This window comes from Nyctibius grandis, chromosome 5, assembly GCF_013368605.1.
Source record: "Nyctibius grandis isolate bNycGra1 chromosome 5, bNycGra1.pri, whole genome shotgun sequence".
Lineage (NCBI taxonomy): Eukaryota > Metazoa > Chordata > Aves > Nyctibiiformes > Nyctibiidae > Nyctibius > Nyctibius grandis.
Window position 1 is genome coordinate 57,024,125 of NC_090662.1, and position 18,883 is coordinate 57,043,007.

The 18,883-nt window shown below is 43.2% G+C and overlaps 3 protein-coding genes across 6 annotated transcripts in view; 1 reads left to right on the top strand and 2 right to left on the bottom strand.

The window, feature by feature from the left end:
* Nucleotides 1–6,351, top strand: part of UTP20 (UTP20 small subunit processome component) — a 69,564-nt gene extending 63,213 nt beyond the window's left edge. For both annotated transcript variants that reach the window (XM_068401227.1, XM_068401228.1), the window contains 6 exons: nt 1,136–1,335; nt 1,682–1,753; nt 2,543–2,815; nt 3,527–3,653; nt 5,591–5,736; nt 6,100–6,351. In XM_068401227.1, the coding sequence (XP_068257328.1) occupies nt 1,136–1,335; nt 1,682–1,753; nt 2,543–2,815; nt 3,527–3,653; nt 5,591–5,736; nt 6,100–6,255 (974 nt within the window). In that variant the 3' untranslated portion in view covers nt 6,256–6,351. The remainder of the gene's footprint in view (nt 1–1,135; nt 1,336–1,681; nt 1,754–2,542; nt 2,816–3,526; nt 3,654–5,590; nt 5,737–6,099) is intronic.
* Nucleotides 6,352–6,930: 579 nt separating this feature from the next.
* On the bottom strand, nt 6,931–13,765 carry ARL1 (ADP ribosylation factor like GTPase 1). Of its 2 annotated transcripts, XM_068401232.1 has the most exons (7): nt 13,384–13,765; nt 12,112–12,183; nt 10,932–11,069; nt 9,452–9,533; nt 8,357–8,468; nt 7,500–7,678; nt 6,931–7,303 (listed from the first exon to the last, which is right to left on the bottom strand). In XM_068401232.1, exons 1-7 carry the CDS (start codon nt 13,385–13,387, stop codon nt 7,273–7,275), a joined length of 618 nt encoding a protein of 205 aa, XP_068257333.1. In that variant the 5' UTR covers nt 13,388–13,765; the 3' UTR covers nt 6,931–7,272. The 2 variants fall into 2 exon arrangements, with proteins under 2 accessions (XP_068257333.1, XP_068257334.1); XM_068401233.1 differs by lacking the exon at nt 12,112–12,183 and having other exon boundaries at nt 13,384–13,764.
* Nucleotides 13,766–15,271: 1,506 nt separating this feature from the next.
* NUP205 (nucleoporin 205) overlaps nt 15,272–18,883 on the bottom strand; it is a 51,575-nt gene continuing 47,963 nt past the window's right edge. For both annotated transcript variants that reach the window (XM_068401230.1, XM_068401231.1), the window contains exons 40-43: nt 18,611–18,734; nt 17,622–17,750; nt 16,825–16,898; nt 15,272–15,626 (exon numbers count right to left, since the gene is read on the bottom strand). In XM_068401230.1, coding sequence (XP_068257331.1) covers nt 15,474–15,626; nt 16,825–16,898; nt 17,622–17,750; nt 18,611–18,734 — 480 coding nt within the window. In that variant the 3' untranslated portion in view covers nt 15,272–15,473. The remainder of the gene's footprint in view (nt 15,627–16,824; nt 16,899–17,621; nt 17,751–18,610; nt 18,735–18,883) is intronic.

Here is an 18,883-nt window from a genome sequence, read left to right on the forward strand (position 1 = left end):
TTTTTTTCACACCCCAATATAAACAACTGAACTTTGTCATACAGGGTTTGCATGCTGCAAAATGCTAATACATGGCAGTTACTAGGCAATGAAAGAAGAGATGTTAACGGAAAAGGTTACGTAGTTGTTGAAAACGGTACGCCCTCCGTCTCAGTTGCTGGGAAGCATTTTCTATTATCCCAAGAGCAGATAGTTGCAAACTATTGCATGTTTGACCGTAATTACATCCTCGTGGATGAAAGCATTCAGTTATCCTGGGAAGATGAGATTTTCTTGATGAGATCATACATACCAGCCAGCAGGCGATGACACGTGGTAATAGTGCTGTAAATAACTGTGTGTCTGCTGGGATGTTAAGGCCTGGAGGTCATTTGATTCAAGCAATTTCCCTATGAGTGAGATTGTACGATGTCAGGCTGGCTTATTGGTGTTTTGTTGCCTTGTTTTTAATTGCTTCATTTGGTGCTATCAGAAGGCTTGGGTCTGGCTGGTTAGTGTCTTTGAAGAGTTCAGCCTGCCAGGTGCCTTTAGTGGGACAGGAGATAACCCTTCTAAATCCTGGGTTGCTTGGTGATGTGCAGCTTGGACAGAGGCGAGACAAGAGGGCAACTCCATCTGTTCTCTGAAGCATCCTCAGCCTCCATCCAGGGCTTCGATCTGACCATCTGCAGCAGGGCCAGCTCACTCGAGTCTCACAGCAGCCAGTCCCCAGACATCATGGGCAGATGAGCTGTGGCACTGACTCCCTGAGGTGGCCATAGTTAGTGCAGAGACATGACTTGTCAGCCAGGATCAGAGCAAGTGTCTTTTTGTGCCGTGCCAACCTTTCCTGCCCAGTTGCCGTTGCTTTCCAGCAACGGCCCCATCTCTGGACATTTGGAAGTGCTGTGGTTTGCATTCAAAAGTGCCTGGTCACCATGGGGACATTTGGCTCTCTGTAGCTTTTTGTCACTCTCTGCTTTGACTGGGTAGAGATGCTAGGAGGTCTTTGCTTCTGTTCTGAGCAGATGAGCGTGGTTCATTTCCTTCACCTTTTTATTGTATCATGTGCTGTGCTAACTCTTGGAGGGACCTGGTTCTTTTTGCGCTCTCAGTGGAACAGCTCCAGTGCTGAAAGAGGTTTTCTTTCCCCCAGGTCATGTCCAGTCTCACCTGTGGTATCCTCACAGCTGGGTCTGGCTGACAGCTACTGAGATATTTGGCTTGTTGTTTGCATCTTACAAGCCAGAAGATCTTGTCAACAAGTGGAGAGAAAGAAAGGCAGGGAAGAAGAAAAAGACGTCAGCAGAACTGTCTGCATCCACAGTCTTCTTGACTGCTGAACTGGACAAAAAGGTAATTATGTCTGTACTACTCCTTCCCCCCTGCCCATGCCCATTCCCTGGCTTGGACATAAAAATAGTGTTCTAGTTTGCATGCACATTTCTCTTTTAGTTACTTGTCTGCTGCCTGACCCTGATCACTTAAAGCATTTCAGGAGGTGTCTCTGCTGCTGGGAGGGGGCTTCTCTGGGGTCTTATTCTCAGCAGCACAAAGATTCCCCTCTGGGCTGCAAGATGCAGGCAGAAGCTGTGCTGAGCCGACCCCTTGGCGTCCACTGAGGACCACCTTTGATGACTGCAAAACACTACTGATTACCTCCTGTGGAATAATTCCCTTCTCTTTTTTTTCCTCTCCCCAGATGAAGGAACTCGTGTTTGCATTCTGCCATCAGCTACAATCCAAGTTCCTGGACCTGTCTCTGGGAGAGCAGGTAAGAGCAGGAGCTGGTCTGGGGCTGCAGGAGGGCACAGAGCAGGCCCTGGCCTGTGAGAGAGTGTTATATCCTAGTCAGGACAGCAGCACTGCTGGCTGCTGATGGCTTAGGGCAAATACACAGTGCAGGGCCAGCTGCTCTGTGCTGAGGGCACCCGAGCAGGTGCATGTCTCAGAGCGGGCCAGAAAAGTCCCCCTTGTGGTGTCAGCCTGCTGGAAGAGCTGAGGGGTGGCAGGGACAGAAAGGAGAGGCACCATGTGGGACAGGACTGGTGTCCCTTCTGTCCAGCCCTCCATCAGGGAGAGTCTGGTTCTGCAGCCCAGACTGGAGCAGGTTGGGCAACTACATCCTGGAGCAGGGATCCAGATCTCTAGTGCTGGTTCCCTGCAGCTGCACTGGGGCCCTGGCTGTTTGTTGGGAGCATGTAGTCCAGCTTTATGTTCTTGCTTGAAGGTCTGACTCCACTGTGAACCTGGTTGGAGATTTCCTTGTGGAGAGCCAGGGGCTGCTAGAGGTGGGGAAGACACAAGGAGCAGCCCTGCCTCAGGGGGTCCTGGAGCCCGAAAGGCATGGTAACTTGTGGGGAAAGACTCTCCCAAATTGCAGGAGGATATTGAGGTGGGCCTTCTTGTTAGGAGCAACATGCAGAGGGTGAAGCCATTACAGCCTCCCAGGTTGGCCAGTTCCTCTTTCAGATCTAGCCTTGGCTCTTACATACCCTGGGCACTGCTGGTGCTGACAGTGGGGGAACCCACAGTGACTGACTACTGTGTTTTTACACTTCAGGTTATAAAGAATTTGCTTTTTGTGGCCAAAGTTGTTTACTTGCTAGCCCCTGCCTTAGAAGAAGGTAAAGAGGCCGAAGGAGAACTCAGCTGTGAAGTGGAAGAACAGGAGGCCTCAGAAGATGAGGAAGATAAAGACATTTCTGCTCAAGGACAGGGGGAAAGAGAGGACACAGAAGAGAAAGGCTGGCCAGCCACATTGCTGTGGTTAATGAAGAAGCTGTCTCTCGTGGCAAAGCGAGAAGCAGCATATTCCCCTAAGGTCCCTTTAAAGGTAAGAATAGGGTTAGACCAACTGCTTTTGATGTGGTAGGAGCTTACACAGGAGAGTGTTGCTCTGGCTCTTCGCTTCCAGGGGACCAGCTCCAGAGGGTGCTGGCAGCTGGTGCTGAAGCGAGGATTAGTAGGTGCCAAAGAAACTCCCGAACTGAAATGCTTGTTTTCTCAGGAAGCGCTTGTGCCAGTCAGCTTCTCCTTGCTGATAATTCCAGCCTTCTTGTGGGGTGGTGGAAGGGCAGTAAACCCAAAGGCACCCAGCTGAAGGGGGCAGAGCACTGCCTTTGAAAGCCCGAGTGCTAGGTTTACGCAGGCAGGGGAATGGCAGTGTGGAGTTACTTGCTTGGAGAAGGGCAGGGTGTGCGAGAGCATCAGGAAAAGCACTGTGATTCCCCATGGTACAGAGTTAGAGAGGTTGAGCTTTCATGTCTTCGGCTGCCTCAGTACAGGGCAGTGAGAAACAAGCCTGTTGTTCAGAGTGTTAACAGCTCCCAACCCAGTGAGCGCACAGCTCACACATTTATACAGATCCCATGGGACTGAGTCTCATCTAAAGGCAATAAGACCTTGTAACAGCAGCGAGTTTCTGACTCGGGTGTCTGAAACAACGCCTTGCACATTGAACAGTGATGTACAGCGCTCTTGTAGCAGTTCAGTTAGGCAGTTTCCTTCCAACCTTCCTTACTTCATGTCTCACGCTCATTTTCAGAGGAGCTGCATCTTTAAGTTCCTGGGAGCAATCTCAGTAGATCTGGGGAAAGACAGGATCAAGCCGTACCTTCCAACAATTCTCACCCCTCTGTACAGGGAGCTGAACAGCACCTATGCAGAGCAAGGTAAGTGATTTCCCTCACAAAGACTAGTAAAGAGGAAAGCGTGTCAGAGCTGTGCGTCAGCGCAAACACCTCCTTTTGTCTGTGAAGGCATACATGCCGTAATCAGTGAACTTCACCTGCTTGCAGTCTAACCAAAATATCAGGAAAGGAGGAGAGTGTATGAGAAGAAAGAAGATGATGATGGAAGAAAAAAATCTATGTGTTGACAAAGATTGGAATAAAGTTAGGCAGGCTCCTGCATGCAAGTGGGTAAAGCTTGAGCATGTGGTGTAGTGGAAAAAGTGGACTCACGGTGGCAAGAGTGAGTCCTTGCTGAGGAGAGGGTCAGAGTGCGGGTGTTACGGAAGCCAGAACAAGGCTGTTGCAACTGTCATGCTCTCTGAATTGCCGTGTTTGATCTGCTCTGAGGCTTAGGGGCATGGTGATCCACGCCCTATGGTTAAAAGTGTGTTTCAGTTTAATGTAAGACAGGGTGTGTTTTATGGCAGCTTGTGTTACTATAGAGCAAGGGACTGCACAAGTTGGAATCGCCAGTTTGGTGTTTGCTTGATCTTTTCCCCAAGCTCTCCCTTCTGAAATAGAGAAAAATGACCTTTAGCGTGTGCTATGGGTGCACAGTGACTTAAAGAAAATAACCTTTGCGGGTAGGGGCAAAGAACCATCTGCTACGGGAATGCAGCACGCAGTGCGTGCAGGCAGGCGTATGCCTCCTGAACTGTGCGCAGAACTTCTCCCTTCCTCCTGAACCGAGTCCAGGTCACTCTGTCCTGCTAAATACTACCTGAGCAGCAATACTTGTTTCTCCCTGGAGATCCATGTTTGTTTAAAAAAAATCTTAAGAAGTCATGCCTGGTGGGGCAAAGACAAAACAACTTCCCATTTAACATGACAGACTCTTGGCTTAAGAGCAAGACACTGGTGTTTAGATAGTTCCTGAAAATGTTAAGGGAAGCAAAATCCAGTGTCAGGAAAGAACGCACAACAAGCCAAAAAAAGAGTTATATTACTTTGAATCTGTGGTTTGTATGTGCCATGAAAATTCAGTGTGCAGCACTAGGTCCCCACATCTCAGAAAGGATATGAAAGAACTGAAAAAACATGGAGGAGGGCAGTAACAGTGTTCTAGGTAAGGAACAGCCTTGGCTATCAAGTTTTTTTTTAGCTAAGGAAGTAAGAGCCTTGGACAAGATCTGGTAGAGATTGACAGTATTGTGAGTGGATCAAGATCACCTTTTTTTTTGCTTTCTCTACCAGCCCAAGAACCAGGGGCCTTCACATGATGTTTCAGAATAACTGAAGAGATGTTTTTTCACATGATAGGGGGGTGTAGACCCAGGGAACTTGTCACTGAAGGACACTGTGGAGGCAAGCAGCTTACACAAGCTTCTCTGGAGGCTATACAAGCACTTGGTAGAGGGATCTGTTGGAAGACTGAGGGAAACATTTGCCCTGCTCTCAGTTTTCCATTAGCATCTCTTTGTAGCCTTTTTTCCCCACCAATAGCTTTTTTTTCAGTGATGGTAGTTAATAGATTGTAACTTACCAGTGATCCTAACCGTTAAGCCAGCCCTTATTGCGCATACTGGACAAAGATGGATACTGACAAGGCTGGAATCATCTCTATTTCCAACAAAGCCTATTCCAAAAGAGCCCTGGTGGCCACTCTTAATAACCTCTGGGATGCCAGTATCCTTCTGAAAAAAACTTTTGCTTCTCAGAAGCATTGTTCTTTTGTTTGCCTGTATGAAGCGCAGCTTGCAGTCCTCTGGGAAAGCTGGTGAAGAACCTGCAGATTTCACAAGCACCTTTGCTCTGGTCTCTATGTTGGGCAAGATGAATCAGTACAGTCATCCTTTAGTAAAGAAAGAGGAATCCTGAGTTCTTGGCTTTCATTCCATATGCGGAAAAGATTAAACAAGTTGATTTTGTTTTATTAGATCCAACGCTGAAGAACCTTTCCCAAGAAATCATAGAACTGCTCAAGAAGTTAGTTGGACTGGAGGCTTTTTCGCTTGCCTTTTCTTCTGTGCAGAAACAGGCCAATCAGAAAAGAGCGATGAGGAAAAAGCAGAGGGCTTTGCAGGTAAGATTCTGCTTTCTCCTCTGGGAAAAAAGAAACAGGGTTTCTCTAAAGGCTTGAGAGCTTGACAGGGAAGGCAAGTTTGAGGAAGAACTTCATCCTGAATTGGCACAGTTTCATTTCTGAACCTTCACAAGAAGCTCTTAACGATCAGCCTCTTGGGCTGACAGTGATGCTGTGCTTTCCCGCTTACCTGACGAGCAGTGGTAAACCTGGGCAGAGCAGCCAGATACCCTGTTTTGAGGAGCCTAAGAAAAAAATCCATGCGTTGTCTTATCAGACACTGGTTTCTTAGGAAGTACCTGATGTTGACAGGGTCAGTTGTTAGTTTGTAACTAAACAAACAAATGTGTTGTTTTTCACTAGACTGTAGCAAACCCTGACATTGCTGCCAGGAGGAAGCTGAAGAGACACAAGAACAAAGCAGAAACCAGGAAGAGAAAAATAGAATTCCTGCGCCCTATGTACAAGGCCAAGAGACCTCGAAGTCATGCACTGAAAGATTTAGCAATGGTGGAATGAAAAGGCTTTTCCTTCCTGGAGGATTAATTTATAAAAAGTAATTTCAAGCTAAAGAACTAATTACTGTTCTTAATAAATACAATTATAATATGTAAATACTTTTTTTTAGTATTTTTTCATGTCCTCTTTTTCATCTAGGATCTTAAATAAAAACTGTTCAATTCTGTATATTTATCAGAGCATGTACAGTTGAATGGACAACGACCATGATCTTTTATATTAAATTTTACTTCTTTTTTAAAAGATGGGTTCTGTGATGACCGTGTTCACACCTGTGAACATCCTGGCTCCTGGAAAGAAAATCTATCTCCCAACTTAGATTTGTCTTTCAATTTCTGCAGCTATACTGAGCAACTTCACTGTCATTTCTGGCTAAGCTGAGAGTATAGGAATAACAGCTTGTGAAGGTGGAAGTTAAATCCAAATTAGGGCCCTGGCACATCAGGGCAGTAGGTAGCTGTTGAAGACATTTATTTTCTGTTCAGAAACGTTAACAGTGAAAGGTACACTATTTATCTCTTGCTGTAATTCACTGTAACAGTGTATCTACACTGAAGGATTCTGAAGTATAGCAAGATCAACTTAAAGAAACCTCTTTAAATGTTCAGCTATGTGGCTGTTAGAACTGGCAGCAGCTGGACTTGTTTCCGTAAGCAAGCAGCCTCGAGCAAGCAACACAGTTCCAGATTTTATTAGTGTTTTAATTACATGAATACAGTAGCCACTCAAACTTAAAACCACCAAAGGAGTGGGGAACAAAATAACCTTTCCCAGCCAGTAAGACTTCCATACAAATTAACATAAGTACATCCTTTAAACAGAAAGAAAGAAATGGAATATCATAATGTACACAGACATTCACTTGGTTCAGTTTCACAATTCCAGAGAGGCATACACATTACAGGAGTCAAACTCAAATCTGTCCTATTTACAAGTATTCGTGGCCTGAAAATACTTGACTGCAGAAAGAGGGATGTTGGATGTAGCTCAAACTTCTTTGCAGTGGTCAGCTTTGTATCACTGCCTGCTCTTCAAGGCCTCCACCAACCTATGGAAAAGGTTAAGTCAGGTTACTGGAAGTCATGTCAGTTATGTTGGGACATTTCAGAAGAAAGAGTAACTTCCTCCTGAACGTGGACTCTTGTGTCAGACAGACTTCCCACAGATCTAGTCTTCTTCAAAAAAAGAAAAATAAGGTAAAAGTGTTTTTCTAATGAAGCTAGCATAATTAGACTGTTACTCACCATTCCATTGCTTCATCAAGCCCCGTGCCTTTAGTTGCCGAGGTTTTGAATATCTGCCATTTTCGGTCCTTCAAAGCCGGTAAGCCGAGTGCATTTGCCATTTCTGTGGGAGTCATGGCCTGTTCCATGTCCTGCTTATTTGCAAACACCACCAAAATGGCTTTCTTTAACTCTTCTTCCTAAAAAGGGGGAATCATGCAAGTTGTTGCAGAGACTTTTTCTGAATTTATTTAAGAAGAAACTTCAGCAGCTCTCGTAATGATCTTTAGTTTGCTGATTTGTTCTTTAGAAAGTTCTTCAGTGAAGGAATGGTATTTACTTTCAATTTGAGCACAATACCACACAGGAGCAATTTCAAAACATGGCTGGTTATGCCTCTTACATTATGAACCGAGCTGGTAGTTGGATTTAACAAGGTATATCAGAAAGCATGCAGAGATTTTTTTTTTGAGGGGGGAACATGTTCAACTCATCGTCTTACTCACATTAACCCTGTTCTATGTATGTTCTTTAGCTTCAAAACATAGCAGGATACTAATTACTGTTAATGCTTCAGGGCCTGATGTTGCCACCACTGCAGTACTGAGCAGTTGTCCTTGCACACATAAATCTCCACAGGACCAAAAGGCTACACATTAACTTGCTGCCCAGACAGTGCTGCACAAAACTGCGAGATACCTGCAGCAGATTTAGTGCTGTTCAGTCAGAGGTGTTGCACAGCCCTATCCTGAGGGCTGAAGTTTCAGAAGTGAAGCAGCGCTTGATTCACTGAATCAATTTCACATTTGCTCCAAAAAAAAGGTTTTAATTTCCCAATTTCTGTTCTACTGATACAAGTGTCATCCCTGTTTTCTTACCTCTAACATAGCAACAAGCTCCGATTTTGAAGTACCGATTCTGTCTCGATCACAGCTGTCCACTACATAAATGACTGCATCTGTATTTGAATAGTAACACCGCCAATATGGCCTGCAGAAGAAAGATAAGTTCCAGTCATACAATTTGCAGTTTTAGCAGCACTTTTTAGCCAGATAATGAAAACCAGATTACCCAGAGGAAGTAAAAACTGTCTCTGGGGTGAAAGGCCCCAGGAAGCAAGTAGACGATATCTTCAAGAGGCTACAAAAAGGAGCAGACACTAAAACTACTCTCAATAGCAGGAAAAAAAAAAACCAACAAAACAGCTTGAAAACAGGGAAAGGACAGAAGTGCTGGGGACAGATTTATCTGGGAATCAGCCTGCAGAACATCAGGTCCTTAACTGAGGGACAGGGCAGCAAAGAAAGTTGAAACACACAAGCTTCTGCCATAGATAATCATTATGGTCACCAAAGAAGGATAAACTATGAGAATTCTTCAATGACCGGTTCATACAGGCAAGTAATTAACAAGGATCACAACACACCACTTTTCAGAATTATCTTACTGGAACTAAAGAAGGAAGAAATCTACACCTTAACTAACTGCATCTTACTACCTCGTGTTCAAAAACAAATCAGGAGAAGCGCACACAAGGGTACTGAAGAGATCCCTATCATTACGCATATAATGACTCATTACAAAACTTTTAAAGCTCGCTAAAAAAAAATTATCATCTATACCTAAACTCAACTTCCTAGCTTTGCGTTCTTAAAAACATGAATTATTTAAATATCTTTTGGGGTTTGTATCACTCACTTCCCTTTCTCAGAATGCTGCACAATTGCCTACTACACAAGTAAACTTGTTTTGCAACGCAAAACCGTACACGAGTGAAAACATTTGTTTCTTTCCAATCTCTAGTCCAAAAGAGGTTGTACTAACCAAATTCTGTCAGATGAAAGTGCTCTCCTGACGATGGGCCATTTTTAAAACTTAACCAATTTTCAGAAGTGCCAGCTATGAGAATTCCAGGAACTTAGCACTTTTTAGAGAAATTTAATTATATCTTTTAATTTTAAGAGATTTATTACCTTATGCTTGTCTGTCCTCCCAAGTCCCAAACTTGAAATTTCAGATTCTTGTATGTCACTGTCTCAACATTGAAGCCAATGGCTGAAACAAAGTTAAACAATTCCACTGTTGGTGTTTTTTTTTTTTTTTTTTTTTTTCTGAAGAACATTACAACACTTTTAGTTTAAAATTTTCAGGCCTGAAAATTCTCAGCTACATAATTAAGTTCATGCCCTTTGTGAAGTTACCCCAACAAACACTTATGGTTCAAAATAATGCAGTATTTTTTTTTTGAACAATAAAAACACATTGTAAACATATTGTAGAGATTTGTAACAAATGCTAAGGTTGTTAAAATGAACATAAGTGTGCCTGAAATTACCAAAACAAACAGAGCAAGGGTTAAAGGAATGGCCTGTTTTGATAAGCAAATACACAATTGACAGCAATAAATACTAAGGAACACATCCTTCATGCCAACACCAGATCTGCGCTCTTGTAAGACCACAGCAGAACCAACTTCTCAGCAGAAGACTTGACACCGTGATATCTGGAAGACGGCAATAAGGTTACAGCATATCAATCATCTGTGTCATTCCTTTTCCTGCCAGCCCAGAGAAACACAACACAGGGAAGTGAGCGATGGACGCAGAGTGCCTAAAATTTATGGAAGCTCAAATAAGCAAAACCCTGGGGCAAAAGGATTATGGCACAGTAAACTGCTGGCTTCTAAAAGGTAAAAGACCTGCCCAAAGTCAGTTTATTGTGGCCATTCAGGAGGCACCCAAGAGACATGACAGGGACTCAGAAGCCAAGTGTCCCTTGTCCTTCATGTCACAAAGAGCAATCCTAGCCAGACCACTCCGGCACACACATCTGGGTGTCTGTAACAGGTGGGTATGGCTGCATGAATGCTAAGACAATTGGTGAAATCAGTTACGTTTTTTTAAGTAAGCAGCATCTCCTTCCATGGGATCTCACACTGAGTTTTGTTAAACTTTCTACATAATCTAAACTATCATCTGATTTCTTTATCTCTGTGTCAAACAAAAGTGTTTATACAACAAATTGAAGACCCTTGTGGAAAAAAAAAAAATAATAGGTGCAATTAACTGACACCATCCTATTTAAAATTTTGTTTGTACAATAATAATGACCTCTAGAATACACGTTTGGACTCAAAAGACCTCAATGGTCAACAGTTACCATTTACTGAACATTTACATATCAAGAAACACCTGCCAAATCATGGTAACAATCTTAAGGTCAAATATTTTTTGCATTCGGCAGGACAGCATAAAATATTCTTTTTTGCATATACTTCCACAGGACACTATAATACTGTTAGGCAAGAAAGTTCTTAAATGCAACAGTGCAAGGTGCCAATACTGTAAGGTCCTTTTGTTTATGAAGGAAGCGTGTAGCAAGTCCAACTGACAAAGTTTACACGTCAGAGATAAAGGCAAATCAGGCATTTTCACTACGGGACTAATCACTTACTCGGAATGGTGGTAACAACTTCTCCAACTTGTAACCTGTAGAGAATGGTTGTTTTTCCTGCTCCGTCCAGTCCCAGGATGAGAATCCTCATCTCTCGAGTTCCAAACAAACTGGAAAAGATGGTGGAAAAAAAGCCCCCTACAAAGAACAGAAAGATGTTTCAATGTCAGCTAGCGATACGGAGGATACGGAAAGGCAGCCTGACCGACCTCATTTCTTGCTGAGCAACAATATGTTTCTTTTCTCCAGTGAATACAAACAAGTTGAGGTTGTTGCCCAGATACCTGTGTGCTGAACCACATTATATTTTCCTGGTTTTATGCTGCTATTTTATGGTAGCTCAATCCAGCAAAATCATGTTACAGCAGCATCAAGCTTCCTCCTTGTGGTTAGAATTTTTTTCCTTTTCTCTCATTTACCAAAATCTGAGCCAACTTCTTTTTTGCTTGTATCAGACTCTACCTTTACAATGCAAAAGACTACACAAGGACACGCAGAAGCCTGAAAGAATTCTTTCTGATGTTTATGGTCTCCCACAGGACCATCCACTTCTTTTTTCTTAAAATAAAGTATAAATCAGTAGGTATGTGTTAAATCACAGTCCATTATAAACTATGAAGCTGCACTAAATTAAGTATATTAATGCTACAGAGAAGTCTAGAAGCTGATTTTAAATGCCCCTCTTTTTTCTTTTTTTTTTTTTCCTTTTTCCAGAACTGGCTTGCCCCAACATGTAATTTATTCTTTAAATACATGGAAGAGTACTTGTGGCCTGACTCATATCTGATTTGTGCCTATTACATGTTTAAGTGTAGAAAGAATACTAATGTTCTAAGCCAGTAACAATGACATTTTTTCCAATTATTTTTGTAACAAATACATCTAATGCTATATAATAATTTTGTAAATCCATCTAAACTCTGTAAAAGGTAATGAAACACGGAACAAGCTAGAATCACATTTGATAAACATATCGGAAAAGAGACAAATTAGCAAAGATTTGCAACCAAAACCTTATTGAAAGAGGTTTTGATAAAAATTATTCCCTGTGTTTGCCTTTCTAGGGAAAGGAGGGAGCACTGAGCTGTGTGTTTATGCATAAGGCGGCATTCAAACTGGTAACAGGTTGCTTTACTTCTTCCAAGCCCATCCCATCCCAGAAGCCATGCACACTACAGACCTGGAAAACAAAAAGAAGGTACAAGGGACCATCTGTTGCCAGTTCCCATGGCGCTGCTCGAGGCACTGTTTACTGTGAGACAAGCAAATAACCTTAACACAGCCGAGCTGCAAAAGATATTCATCAACAGAAATATTTCAAGTAGGAGGCTACTGTATGAGCCATGGAGACCTAACAGATGATAACTTTTTCCTCTCAAACAATCAGTAACTTTGCTTACTGCCAGACACCTCTCATTCTCCCTTTTTAGAATCGTAGAATTGTTTTGGTTGGAAAGGACTTTTAAGATCATCAAGTCCAACCGTTAACCTAACATTACCAAGTCCACCACTAAACCATGTCCCTAAGCACCACATCTACATGTCTTTTAAATATCTCCTGGGATGGTGACTCCATCATTTCCCTGGGCAGCCTGTTCCATTGCTTGATAACCCTTTCAGTGAAGAAATTTTTCCTGATATCCAATCTAACCCTCTCCTGGTGCAACTTGAGGCCATTTCCTCCCATCTTATCACTTGTTAACTGGGAGAAGAGACTGACACTCACCTCACTACAACCTCCTTTCAAGTAGTTGTAGAGAGCGATAAGGTCTCCCCTCAGCCTCCTTTTCTCCAGGCTAAACAACCCCAGTTCCCTCAGCCGCTCCTCGTAAGACTTGTTCTCCAAAACAACTGTTTATATTCTGATATGCTTTTCCCACACTAAAACACTGTTCAAATACCATCTGGACAGATTGATGTTAATCACTTAACCGCTAGATTCAGGACTTCTTACTATTCTCTTTATTTACTATTCTACACAACCTCTTTTCATAATTAATTCCTTATTAGCAACCCATTGCGTACCTGAACCAGAGTTTAATTTAGACCAGTCTCAGGAGTACAAAGCCGTTATGATGTTTGACTGCCCACACGACTCGCCGCTGCCCGGGCAGTAACGCACCGCTGGAAACGCTGCCCTGAAGCCCCTCGGCAGCAGCACCCCGGGAGGGCCGCACCGCCCTCAGGGCCCAGCCCGGCCGGGCCCGGCCCGCGTTACGAGCTCCGCCTGAAGGCGGGTGGGCAGCACTCCCTCCCGCGGCCGGCCGTGCCCGGCGCCCACCTTCCCGCCGCCGGGCAGCGCTGGCAGTCCGGAGGCGACCCCTCCCCTCCTCCTGTCTCCTTCAGCACCGATCCGCTCGGCTGCCCCATATTCCCCCCGGCCCCGTCTCCACAAGCCGGGGGGGGCCGGTACCAGGCCCGGAGGCCGCCGGCGCCGCCTGCTGCTCCTCACCCATGTCGAGCCCCTACGCCGCTCCGGTCCGCTGCGCTGGCGCTGCCGCCGCTGAGGGTCCACCGCTCGCAGGCTCCACGTCGACCGGCGCGACGAGTAAACGAGGCGCTCCCTCCCACACCTCCGCCGTTTCGACACGGAGCCGGGACAGCGTCCGCCCGCCCTCGAGGAGGAAGGGAAGGGCTGAGCGCGGGGCTGCCCTTGCCCGCCCTGTACGGATACTCCCGGACGGGAAGCAGAAAGGGGGGAAACAGTTTCAAAAAACAAACAAAAAAAAATGCCAGACGGGTCGAAAACGTGACGAATCTGCGGCTGCGGCAACGCGGGACCGAGGGTGGGGCGGTGCCTCCCGCCACCACCCCCCGCCTGCCCGGCGCGCCGGGAGGGGCCGCGTCTGCGCCGAGGCGCGCGGCGGGGCGGGGAGCGCGGATCGAGGCGAGCGTCACACCCCGCTTTAAAAATAAATTACAGCCCCCCCCTCCCGCCCTCCGGCTACCAACAGCATTTACTGCAGGTGAGGGTGCGTCAAAGCCAGCCCCGGTGACAGCGGTGCCACCGCGCCCAGCTGACGCGACCCGCTGAGGGCTTAAACGCCCGTGGCGGGGGGCGAATGGAGGGGGGCGGCACACGCGTTCAGCCCCGACAGCGGCTGCTTGTACGCGCGCCCTCGCTCGCCCAGGGCTACCGGGGCTTAGCCGTCACAGCGTCAGCAGGGACACACGGCCGCGGCACCAGCCGCAGAGGCACTTACATGGCGCTTGGACCGAGAGCGGAGAACAACTGCGGTTACCGCACGCCCTCGGCTCCTCGCAGGATGTAACGCCGTGGTAAAAACGTTGCCGAAATTCCACGCAACGATCGGCTGGTTACCATGGTGATGTTTTCTAAATGTAGTGAATGCCTCTGAGCCAAATTCCAAAGTTATATTCTTGTATTTAATGAGAAACTCTGTACGTTATTTCCTGGTTTTTACTGAGATGGCGGAGAAACAAGAAAGAACACTGTTGAGAATCGACAAAAGCCCAGTTATGTAAACCATTAGTACCTAGCTGCTCCTGTGGAACAGGTAATAAACATCAGCCCTGCATAAAAGGTAATGTAATTCATGTAACTAGTTTGTGCAGATGAGTATGTATAAAATTGTAAAAAATGTGAAATACTAAGTAATGAAAACTCAGGGGAGACAGAATTTACAAGGCACACATAAAGCCCAGTTCTCCACGATCAGACAGTGTAATGGAAGAGAAATCCAGCAGATCTCATGTCAAGCATCAGTGGTTACACTTTTTTTTTTTTTTTTTTTTTTTTTTTTTTTTACACAAGGGACATTCGTATTCTCTTGTCTCTTACAAGAATAATCTAACTACATAACCAATCTACCACTCAAGCATGGCTGCTTCCTCCTCATGCATTTTGTTCTATCTTTGTACTCCTGTTCCAGCAAGAACAGCATAGAAAACTTCACTCCCCCAAGCCATAAGAACCAAACCTAGGGCAGTCATCTCCCATGACTGTCCTCATTTTTTTTCCCTTCTCTAGACCTGTCCAAAGAGAAGCAGCTGGTACTTCTGTCAGCTGAAAAAAGGACAAGCAGGAAAAGCAGGACAAGAGGGAACAGAAACAAGCAGTTCACAGTGCAAAATGATCACCTTTCATATAGAACCCACACCAGAGTGATCACAGACTGCAAGTGCTGAAACTTGAACCCCATGTTCTCATTACACCTGTGTGTGAAGCAAGAACAGCGTAAACAGGCATAGACATTTTAGCTTTCTCTGAAAACATCCATAAATGTAGTATCATCATAGTTGCAGAACTTCCAGTGTTTCCTTTACGTCCTCCATTAGAATTCTTTCTTGCTTGAAATTTTACATTAATCATAACTCAGTTAAAAACAATCCTTTATTTTTCATGTCAAGTTGGGAGCAGTATGAAAGAATAGACAAAACTGATCCATAGGGATAAGAAAAAAAAAGTAACAAAATATTTTTGACATTATTTAGAAAATGTTTGATCTATAAAATCTGATGATCCCGAAGGCCTGCCCTAGTACATTGCTTCAAGGGGCAAGCAACATGTATCAGAGTCTTTTAGGTCCTTGATATCCTTAGGAGTCCACGGATACGTCTAACAAGAGCTTGAATAAAGGTATATCTTGACCGAACCTTAGAATATAACCCTTCGATGTCCAGAAGCTTCTTCTGCAGAGATTCACCAAAGTTGTTGGTGGCTTCAAGCTGAAGCTGAGAAACAGAGATTTGTTGCAGTCAACAATACAAAATCTTCTCTTTCTGGAATGCCTGCTTATCCATCATCAGCTACCTGTCAACCCTTTTACCATGATTTATTCTCTAAAGCACTCTGAAAAGTACTTTTTTCCTCACTCCCTTAATAAGTACTACTTGCATTTTTCCCTTATGTTTCTCTCTTTAAATTACATAATTAATAGCCTTTCTACAGAGGTTTTTGGGTGACTCAGCATTTACAGATTATCCAAGTATTACCACCTTAAAACCCCTCCAAGTTTTAGGAATTAAACAGTCTTATATAATTCAGCTTTTTCAGTTATAGTCATACAAACACTTCTTCCAATTAAAATTTTCCTAGACCTTTAAGGACTGTTGAGGAACTAGAGGCCATGTGCATAGACAACATTTTTTCATTAATATGTTTGTAAACAGTCACTGAAAAAATTAATTACATTCTAAGTATTTTAGCAAGATATTACTGTATATTTTACTTTTGAACAAATGAAATAAAAGACAGAGGCCTCAGAACACACAACTGTTCTTATAATTCTAGATCTTATAAAGGTACTTGAGACTGCACAGGTTTTTGAGAGCAGGTTTTTTTCTGCACAAAGAGCAGTAGAAATGTCAGTGGGATTTACTAATAAAAATGATTTTTTTTCCTGCCACCTCTGCATCAAATTTACACAAACTACTAAATCGCTGTGTAAGCAGAAATCTCTTCCTTGCTAGCATTCACGTTTTACAGTCTCCTCAGTTTCTGTTACCCTTTTCGATCTCATTTCTCCACAGCCTAGCTGCAGCTGACCTGTAGTAAATAGCTTTAAGATCACAGAAAATTGGGAATCCTGCTCTCAAACTGATGCTGTTTTCAGAAAGCTATTATTAAAAAATACATAGCGTTTGACTGGTTTACAAGAGAAAAAGAATGATTGATTTTTTTTGTAAGTCTAGCTCATTTTTCATTTAACTTTTTAGATTAAGACTTGAAAATATGTGCACAGCAGCACAACTGCTACCTGCTTCATAATACTTTAAAAAAAATTTTGCAACATTTCATTAATCCTAAATTAAGTTATGTCCTGTTGGTGTTACCACAGGTTGTTCAGAGGTGGGAAAACTACAGTCAGACTCAATAGCTGTACGGTAATCAAGCGCATTTTGTACTTGTCAGCAGACTGTCACATCTCACCTGTTCTATATCATGCTGGCTCACTCGATTCAGTCTGCTACTGAAATCCAAGTTAGGCTCTGAACCAAAGGAATCTAGTGACAGAAAAACGAGATGTTAAAATTATGTTGGCTGCTCCACACTATCTTCTCCACATCAAGTTATAAAATAAGTTTAAAACACAGTATTCCAAATTGGTCAGTAAACTTGTGCATTAGAAATTACACTAATTTTTTTACTTAAATGATTTAGAGAAAAGATGTTAAGTAAGAGCCATAAATAATTTTGACCACACATCATGGCACTTTAAGAAAAAGCTCCTCCCCAGATCACTTCTCCCTTTCTGACTTCCTTCCATTCCTAATTTTTATTTGTTTTTTAACAACCAAAATTCAAACTTAAAATCTTATGGTGAATCAATGGTGCCTACATTTCTAAAAATACTTCTAAAACCACCAATATTACTTTTAGTTCTTAGTTTCATCTTAGATTATTATATTGCAATATTTTCATATAAATTGTTTTGAATGACTGATCCGAGTATATTATTTGAACTTCACTTGGCTGGAACAACAGAAATAAAAAAAACAGTTAATTTTACTTTCCTTTGGAGGTTATGTGTAACAGACAAAACCCACAAGTCTATGACTCAACAATATTCGCATTGCCAGTTCGCCAGTGAAAAATCCAAAGTTATGCCAAATCCAAACAAAATCTCTTTTATTAAATATAAATGGCAAAATATTAATAGTAGCAAGTAAGTTTAAGTTAACCACCAGAAGTTATTCAAACGCACTTTGACATTTGAGAAATTTTACCTTGCAGCCTTCCTTTCTTAAATGACATCCTGGAGGACAGCAGTGGGTCTTGCGAGTCAGCAGGTGTGCAATGCAGTAGATAGTGTTCCAGATGACGCCAAAGAATGAAGAGACATGTTTCTAGAATATCTGCAGACACATCTAAGTGAAGGAGTCTTATTTCGTTGTCTTCAGACTATACATTTACTATATGATCATATTTACACACTTTGAAGCAGCTGAAGATGTTAGCTCAATCATCTGTCACCTCTTCCAGCAGAAGCTTCTCACCCCCATTGCTATGGCCTGGGTAATGGATCACTTGCACTCTCCTTACCTGCTTCAGTGCAGTGCTGGCCAGGTTACTTCAATGACCACTGCTCACCCTGAAGAGGCTTTAAACCAGCACTGCACCACAGCAGAGTGTGAGTGCTCATGTGATTTGTAATGACAGCTCAGTTGCAGAGACAGTGAGGTTATAAAGCTGGAGATGGCAGTTATGTCTTAAGTTACAATAGGTAAGTCTACAAGAGCACATCCTTCCGAAAGCAGGTTTCAGAGGAAAATCTGATCTGCTGCAGACAATTATTTTGTTTGTGACTAGTTATTTCCATAGAATTACCGGTGTTTATGAGATTAGGTGTATGCAAGGTTGACTGTAAGACTGGAAACTCCAGTTGCTGTGACAGGCACCTCAAAATCATTTTTCAAAATATTTCTTCCACCACGCTTGTACATATGTGAATGTTTAGTGTAATAACTCCTCCATTATAATGTTGCAGGAAGTCCTAGCAGAGTCTCCCATGATGGGAATTACTAACCTGAAAATATTTACATTCTGCCAATAGCAGTACAATACCTTACTAATTTAATTTTCAGTATTTCAAATTTCCTTTTTTGCAAAAAGTGTTGTTCAAAGTGGTCAGAAATCTAGGTAAAAAGAACCTGTTCCTATTTCTTTGCTTTTCTGGAGCATCACCTTGAGGGTCACTTCAATTTTAGAAGGATACAAGAACAGAGAGAAAGCAGCTTGGCTCGGTTGTTTATGAGCTTCACCAGGCGTCGCCTTGCCAAAACGTATTTTTGGGAAGTGGAGATTTTGTCAACCCCAGCTGGCATAACTGACTGACACAGCTGTGATAAGAAGAAGAAAACCAGGAAGATTGTAGCAAACCACAGATCATCAAAAGAAATAAGCAAATAAAATTACTTATCCATATCTAGAACTTCCTTGTCAGCGACTACTTCTTCAAAACTGCTCTCTATTTTGAATTCGCATAACC

Bases quoted from the DNA above. Each gene is read 5' to 3' on its own strand.
- ARL1 (XM_068401232.1), bottom strand. The intron at 11,070-12,111 runs GTCTGTAGTGTG...TGTTCTTTGTAG, and splicing joins ACCTTCTTTTTGTTTTCCAG to GGGGCTTTTTTTCCACCATC. The intron at 8,469-9,451 runs GTAATAAATCTC...TTTCTTCTGCAG, and splicing joins GGAGGACAGACAAGCATAAG to GCCATATTGGCGGTGTTACT.